Source organism: Myotis brandtii, unplaced genomic scaffold, assembly GCF_000412655.1.
Source record: "Myotis brandtii unplaced genomic scaffold, ASM41265v1 scaffold889, whole genome shotgun sequence".
Lineage (NCBI taxonomy): Eukaryota > Metazoa > Chordata > Mammalia > Chiroptera > Vespertilionidae > Myotis > Myotis brandtii.
Window position 1 is genome coordinate 815,362 of NW_005371640.1, and position 8,779 is coordinate 824,140.

At 40.0% G+C, this 8,779-nt stretch overlaps 1 protein-coding gene across 2 annotated transcripts in view; it reads left to right on the top strand.

Moving 5' to 3' along the window:
• Positions 1-8,779, top strand: part of VAMP7 (vesicle-associated membrane protein 7) — a 37,857-nt gene that overhangs the window by 11,872 nt on the left and 17,206 nt on the right. For both annotated transcript variants that reach the window (XM_014532376.1, XM_005885027.2), the window contains exons 3-5: positions 2,522-2,579; positions 4,708-4,845; positions 6,843-6,933. In XM_014532376.1, the coding sequence (XP_014387862.1) occupies positions 2,522-2,579; positions 4,708-4,845; positions 6,843-6,933 (287 nt within the window). The remainder of the gene's footprint in view (positions 1-2,521; positions 2,580-4,707; positions 4,846-6,842; positions 6,934-8,779) is intronic.

Below are 8,779 nucleotides of genomic sequence, written 5' to 3' on the forward strand. Positions count from 1 at the left end.
CCCCCCGCCCCCCCTGCTGGGGTTGGAGCCGCAACCCAGGCATGTTCCCTTGACCCGTATTGAACCCGGGACCCTTCAGTCCACAGGCCGACGCTCTATCTACTGAGCCAAACCAGCTAGGGTCAGGTGCCCCCTTTTTGTGCGTCTCCGTAGAATCCTGGGTTTATTCACATTGTAATACTATATTATAATTACAATCTTTATCTTTTGTCTCTATCCCCTTGATAGCAAGGACCATCCCTCATTTCCTTTTGTTATCTTTGCACCAAGTTACTCCCAAGTGTGATTTAGGAGAAATACATTTTGTAGGGAAAAGGATGACTTCCATTTTGGACATCCGGTTGGATATGTCTAGTAGACAGTAGCATATGCAGACCTAGAACTCAGGAGAGAGGTCAGATTTAGGAGTAGTCATCACAATTGCTGTAGCCGAAAACAAACATCAACAACAAAACATGAGAGTGGGTGCTGCCCTTCAGGGAGCGCGTGTGAGGAAAGCAGGGGCTGAGGCTGCTGGAAAACATCAATAGAGAAGGAAAGAGACGACCACATAAACTAGGCCAGCCTGCTGTCAAGGAAATCTAGTAGAGAGAAAGCACTTTCCAGAAAAAGGAAGTGGTTACCACTAGCAAATGTTTCAGAGCCACTGGGTAGGGCAATGTGGAAGGCAGTAGAGGAAGACATTTTGCCTGACTTCCCATACCTCCGGGTAATTCATATGAAGCCTCTATGTGAACATTAATAATATAACTCAAGCCCGGCCAGTGTGGCTCAGTGGTTGAGCATCGACCCATGAACCAGGAGGTCACAGTTTGATTCCTGGTCAGGGCACAGGCCCAGGTTGTAGGCTCAATTCCTAGTGTGGGGTGTGCAGGAGGCAGCTGATCAATGATTCTCTTTCATCATTGATGTTTCTCTCTCTCTCTCCACTCTTCTCTGAAATCAATAAAAATATATTTTTAAAAATAATATAACTCAACAGATACTTCTGTCTATCCACTTGCCCAAGGGAAAAATCTCGGTGGCAAAGTTGAGTTATCCCTGTGCCTTACCTCCAATAGCCAATCACCAGATTCTGTTTTGTTTCTTCTTTGTCCCTTTTTCTGCCTATAGTACTTTAGTTTATTTCCTTCATTGTTTCTCACCTGCTCTACTGCAGGAGAATCTGTCTGGCCCTCCTTTCAGTTAGTTCTCCACACTAGGCAAAGCATCCTTTTTAAAAATATATATGTTTGTGTTGATTTTAGAGAGAGGGGAAGGGAGAAGGAGAGAGAGAGAGAAACATGGATGAGAAAAAGAACATCAATGAGCTGCCTCCTGCACACCCCCTACTGGGGATCCAGGAGGATGTGCCACCAACTGAGCCACACTGGTCAGGGACCTAACATCCTTTTATATTGCAAATCTAATCACACTCTCCCCTTGTTCACTGTTCTTAAGATAATGCATAGTGAGGTTTTAAAGTCTTGGGTAACCTGGTATTTGCTCCCTTCTCCAGCCTCACCTGTACAGTCCATTTATTTTTTCCTTACAGTCTATACTCCAGTCAGATGAACAAATTTTAGTTTCCTAAACTCATTATGTGCTCCAGGCCCTTAATGCTTGTTGGTCTCTCACTCGGGAACACTTCGCTCGCTCTTCACCTCGCCATCTCTTACTTATTCCAGGATATCCTTCCTGTTACCCTTAGCCAAACTCTCTTAGGTACCTCCTCTATGTCCCCAGAGCACCATCTACTGAACTTTAACTCCTCATCCTACCTAAACCATGCCACTCTGTCACTCGCTTCAGTGATCTCTGTGAAGGCAGGGACTGAAGAGTTTACTCATCACCCAGCCCAGCAACTGACTTCAAAGCAGATACCAAGCAAATGTTATCATTGAGTATTTGGGAGAAGAAAGTGTTTGCTTTGAGATCTTAGGAGAAGGCAACAAAGAAGACCATATTGCTCATTGGGGGTTAACCTTAATTACGTGTCCCTCCTAAGATGTCATCTCTTGTCCAAGCCTTAAGAGTCTAATTATGCTTGTGCAGCTATAATTTTAATGGATAAATGTGCACACTGTTGTGCTATATAGTTAAAGTAGAGACATTCTATTTTTTAAATATATTTTTATTGATTTCAGAGAGGAAGGGAGAGAGAGAGAGATAGAAACATTAGTGATGAGAGAGAATCATTGATCGGCTGCCTCCTGCACTTCCCACACTGGGGATGGAGCTGCAACCTGGGCATGTGCCCTGACCAGGAATCGAACCATGATCTCCTGGTTCATAGGTCGATGCTCAACCACTGAGCCACACCGGCCGGGCGAGTAGAGACATTCTTTAGTTTCTTATTTGTTCCTATCAGTTTTACTTGAGAGAAACAGGTATGCATAAGGGAGGGGAAGAGAGAGAATAGACAGTATTTGTAAATAATATGGTCACATTAGCAGTACGATTTTGCTTATACATAGAAAAAGACAAAAGAGAAAGAGATATTACTCATAACCACATAACTTTTATATCTTTTATCCTACAGTTACTTGTTTCATTACATCTGCCAAGACAGGATTATATACCTTTGTATTACTGATGATGTAAGTAACTTGAGGACATATTGCTATTTAATTATGTGTACTGTTAATAGAGTCATTTCTTAGTCTTAATTATCTATATCTATGGTGGGTAAAGGTGACATGGAAATAACTGTCCATAGCTGGAAATTTTTTTCTATACTTTACATTTTTTTTATTCTTTTTAAAAAAATATTATGATAAGTATTACAAAGGGTATTACATATGTGTCTTATGCTTATATGCATGCATACAAGTCCTTCGGTTGATCTCTTACTCCCCTCCCTTCTGCCCCCCAACCCTCTCTGGCCTTCCCACTGCAGTTTGACAATCAGTTTGAGGTCTATACTTTACATTTATCATATAGAGCAAGCAGCAAATGACAAGCAGAGTTGATATCTGGTTATATGCAAATCAGCTTGGTTTTGGTAGAGTTTTAGCTTAACTCCTTGCAACTTCTACCTTTATCCTATTGTGTAGTGAGAATTGGTGTTCATAATTATGACTCTTTGGTGTCAGATATTCTCAAAATTTGTCTGAAATAGTAAATTAAATTATTTCATCCCTCCAATTAATAGTTAGTGAATTTTTTTTTAATGTATGTGAACTTTGGGAAAAATCACAAGACACTATGATCGGCTGTAGTTCACATTGGCAGGTTGCTTTTGAGTATTTGTAAATTCTGTGCTCAATAACTTGATGTTCTCAAGGTCCTTTGTCTCTGACTTAGTGTCAGCTCCTCCCTAGACACAGTCCCCATCCCCCCTATGCCTGCATGTAGCCACACGCTTACTTATTTGTTCCCAGAGGCTGGGGACTAGGTTTTCTCCAGTCTCTTATTGTAGGAATGAGGAAGCTTTTCCCAAAAGCACATTCTCCCCTCCCCCTGCTTTCAAAGCAAACTTCCTTTCATGCAGCATTGGCTAGGACTAGGCTACCTACTTATTTATAAATTGATCACTGACCAGAGGCATGGAATTGACATGAGAGTTAGCTTTTATTGTGTCACAGATCCCCTCTGACATTCATGGGCCCCGCCCAGAATGTTTTAAAATATGAAATAAAGTACATGACTATAAACCAAGAATATTGAAAGACAGTATTCACAGGTTTTAAGGTCTGTGCTTCTTTATGAATTCATTAACAAGATCTAGCCATGGGTCTAACAACTAATAATAATAATTTTATTATTATAACAATATTTGGAGATGTTTAGAACTGATAGTATATGGAAAAAAAAGATTTCTGTTGGTGGCAGGTACCATCTAATGATACTACTCTGGTTTGTTCCCTACATTCAAAATTGAAATATAAGTTAAAGATTGGTGAAAATAACAGTGTAGTTTTTTTTTTCTATCTAAGTACATAGGCCCCTTGAATTGGGACCACTCACCTCAGTGTAAGAACCCTGGGCTTAGATTAATCAACTGGTGAAGTGGAGATAAGAGTCAGCCACAGTGGTCACCACAGTGATTTTTATCCCTGGTCTCACAGTACTTTTAAAAATTATTTTGAAAAATCCAGCTGTATCTGAAATGACAGATGTAAAAGGACTTGGAGTAGATGAGAAATATCACTAAATTTCTCAGAGCTGAGTCTTACATTTATTGAGCTATAAGTGTGTGTGTGTGTGTGTGTGTGTAAGTCTTTATATAATATATAAATACTTTTTGACTAGCTGGGACTAGACAAGAGGACATCATTTGATCTTTTCAAATGTATCACCACTATTAGGAAAAAAAATCAATTCAAAGTTTATCTTAGTAGTGTTATCTTTGTTATGAATGACTGTACTGTTATTATGGGTTTATTAAACACCTTGAGCTGGGCCATCTAAAAGATCCTGTGAAAGATATGGAGGAAGTAAACCCCAATTCCTGCTCTCAAGAAGCTCACCTAGTTCCTGTTATCTTCACTTGGCAGTAATCAAACATGTTTGGAGTGGACTCTCGGCTCATTCATTTACCAGTTATCTGACCTTTGGCTAGTTAGTTACCTTTCCCGAGACTTTGTTTCCTTATCTGTAAAATGAGGTCAGTGTTAGTTCTTCCTCATGGAATCATTGCTCAGTAAATGTTAGCTGTTCTTATGGTTGTTAATCATCTATGTCATCTTTTGTTGACTTTTGAACTCTGTGTTGGTCTCTCTTCAGGATTTTGAACGTTCCCGGGCCTTTAATTTTCTGAATGAGATAAAGAAGCGGTTCCAGACTACCTATGGTTCAAGAGCGCAGACAGCACTGCCTTATGCCATGAATAGTGAGTTCTCAAGTGTCTTGGCTGCACAGCTGGTAAGATCTTTCTCAGGATATAGTATTTTTATTCATGTCTTTATTACCTCAAAGCACCGTGAATATAGAGGACCCTGACCTACAATACAGTTTTCTGATGATGTTATTATATGCCACCATACTACAATTTCTCTCACAAAAAGGGGTCATTTTAGGGTAGAAAGCTAATAGTTGGTGATATTCTCTGTTAATAATGGTCAGAGTAGCTCAGGATTGAGAAGGCCATTAAAGATCATCTACTTAGACTACACATAATGCATAAATTCATTCAACATGCCAAATGGCCTGCCTCTCACCCTATTCAGTGACCTTCTACCACTCCATGAGACAAATTTAATTTTTGAAAAACTCAGAGCAGTCCTTTGAAAGTCTGTTTATCTGTAGGCATGCCTAATTGTGGGCTCAGTGAAGTTTTACATATGTATACACCTGTGAAATAGCACCCTTTTCAGATAGAAAAACATCTAAAAGTTCCCTCACCGTCCCTTTGCAGTCAGTCCTCTCCCTCACTCTGCCTCAGGCAACACTGCTCTATTTTCTTTCACTATAGGTTTGTCTTTTCTAGAATTTCCTATACATGGAACAATATATTATGTACTCTTTTTCTTGTTTTGCTCAATGTGAGGCTTTTAAAAATATTTTTTATTGATTTTATAGAGGAAGAGAGAGATAGAAACATCAATGATGAGAGAGAATCACTGATTGGCTGCCTCCTACAACTGCCCACATTGGGGATCGAGCCCACAACCCGGGCATGTGCCCTTACTGGGGACTGACCAAGGACTCCTGGTTCATAGGTCGACGCTCAGCCACTGAGCCACGCCAGCCAGGCTTTAATGCTCTTTTTGAGTATTATACTTCTAAATATGCATTGTTCTAGGGATGAAGTTCCTTTAAATAGTTATAAATCTTTATTATTCAATCAGTTGATTTGTTTTAGACTTCCCACTAGGAAACATTCATATATGTGAAACTATGTAAAATGTCACCAACAGAAAACATACTAATGCACAGACAAAAGTAAACAAGGGAAGCTGGCAGCAAACTTTCAACTTAGGTGGTTGTCATTAGCTCCAGTTCTGTGTGTGACCCTCTGAATAGTTACCTGTAAATGGCTATAATAATGATAGCGTCTTCATCATAGAGTTTTTGAGCAAATTAAATAATACCCCCTAATTTCAGCATTTAGCACAGTTAAGTGACTGGAATATTGTATATCAAGCACTCAATAATTGTTAGCTATGGATAATAATTTCAAAATATATACTGTTATCAGTATCTTACATTTCTAGCTCCTATAAAAAGCCAATCAAAATAGGATGCATAACTTGATCCCAACAGTATAAGAACAGATGCCTAGAAGCTGGGCCATCTCCTATCTCATCATACCCAAGTAGTGGGGAACAATTTAGTGTACCCTTTCCCTGTCCTGTCTCCCTTGCCTCAACTATAGTCTTCTGTTCTTCTTTCTTCCTAGTCTGAACCCCCTACTTCTGTTCCAAGAGTCTCAGATGTATATTTGATATATTATAATACATTTAGCTTTAATTCATTTAAAGTAAGGTGGCATTTTTATACTATAACACATATTTCATTTGGTAGCATTTTTATGTTTATACTAGAGGCCTGGTGCACGAATTCATGCATGGGTGGGGTCCAGCTGGCCCGCCCTGATTGGGGTTTGGGGGGCCAATTGGGGGCAGGGCTGACCGGGGGGAGGGGCCGTGAGCAGTTGGCTGGCTGGCCCCGCCCCCTGTTGGAATTCCCCCTGGTTGAATGCCCAGTGGAACTCCTGGTCAAGGGGACAATTTGCGTATTAGCCTTTTATTATATAGGATTTTTCCTAGGTCTGGTAACAATGTTTAAATGAATTGACATGTTTTTTTATATCAATAGACACATAATTTTATAGTACTCTCATTGTCATTCCTCTTCTTTTTGTTTTCCTATTATAAATAATGTCTGGGTACTGTAAGTTCAATATTATTTTCTTATAGAAGCATCATTCTGAAAACAAGAGCCTAGACAAAGTGATGGAGACCCAAGCCCAAGTGGATGAGCTGAAAGGAATCATGGTCAGAAACATAGGTATGTTTCATGACACAGTCCACATGAATGTGGGCAAAAATGATAATAGATTACTTGATTAGGGTCAAATAATTCTAGAGAGACTGAAACCAAACTTCCTTATTCTTACTACTGGAAGCTAATTGTCAGCTGAGATACAGAGATTACTTGCCTATGATACTGTCTACTGTTTGAATGGTTTCTTTTTAGTAGTTAAGATTGTTCTATAATTTAAATTTGTTAGTTTGCTTAGCAAGACTAATTTCCTACACCCTCACAACAGTTCAAGGATTTAGCATAATTTAATCAGTTTTGACTGGAGATACCCAGATAGCTGATATTATCAGTAGATACTTTAAAGTATAACTATTTAACCTCCATAGAAGGTTTGTAGCTCTTTTTAAAAAAATATATTTTTTATTGATTTCAGAGAGGAAGGGAGAGAGAGACAGAGAGAAAGAGGGAGAGAGATAGGAACATCAATGATGAGAGAGAATCATTGATCAGCTGCCTCCTGCATGCCCCCCACAGGGGATTGAGCCCCAAACCCAGGCATGTGCCCTGACCGGGAGCCGAACCATGACCTCCTGGTTCATAGGTCAACGCTCAACCACTGAGCCACACTGGCTGAGCAAAAAAAGGCATTTAAAAATTTATTCTTGGTCTCACCATCCTAAGATTTCTTTCCATTTTTCTTCCTTTAACTTTTTATCCACATGTATACTTAGTTGTAATCACAGTTTGTATTCCATTTCATGGAGGCAGTATAATATAGTGATCAAGATTTGGAGTCATACATGCCTGATTTCACATCCTACTTGCTGTTAGTCCTCGATCAGTCATTTAACCTCTCTGAGCTTTATTTACTAATCTGCAAAAAAAGATAGTAAAACCTAAGGATACCTGGAAAAAAAGAGGTAATGTATGTAAGTCACTTTGTACAGTTCCGGGCACATAGTGAGAGCTGAATGACTGTTGGCTGTTGTTAGTCTATTTTATGTTCATACAGTATTTCATTGAGTTATATCATAGGTTACCAGTCATGTCTTTATTTTTTACACTTTGGTTCTGTAAGTCAGTGATGTACTCCATTCATTGAGAACGTGTCACTGTGAAAATCTCAGTGAGACTGAACAGTTTGCTTAGAGACTTAAAGCAGTAGCAGACACTCTTAGGTAGCACTGATTTAGATGTTTGTGTTATAATAGTTCTGTTAGAAATGGTTTTGTGGCTATTATGATTTTCTTAAGCTCAATTCCCAGGAATGGGATTAATAATCAAAAGGCAGAAACATTTTTGCGGTTCTGGATGTGTATGTCTCTTGGGTATTTGAAGTGATGTCCTTTCATTGATTTTAATTTTAATTATATGTCTAGATGCAGTCTAGAGAACCTTTTGAAAAAATAGCTTCCTCTTGTTCCTCTTTTTTTTGGTCAACGAATGTATTTATTTTACCTGAAAGTGGAAGCAGCCAACTACTATAATATTATTTACTAGAGGCCCAGTGCATGCATTCGTGCACCAGTGGGGTCTGTGCCCTCTCGCAGTCTGGGACTCCTCGAGGGATGTCAGACTGTCGGATATCGGCAGTCCAACATCCCAGTCCCCCTGTGCCTGCAGCCATCGCAGCTCAGTAGCGCTGCTGCAGAGGCGGGAGACACTCGCACCACTGCAGCCACGCCCGCTGTGGGAGTGCACTGACCACCAGGAGGCAGCTCCTGCGTTGAGCATTTGTCCCCTGGTGGTCAGTGCACGTTATAGCGACCAGTCAAATGATCAACTGGTCGAATGGTTGACAGGTCGCTTAGGGTTTTATATATATAGACTAGAGGCCCGGTGCACAAAAAGTTGTGCACTCGGGGGGGTG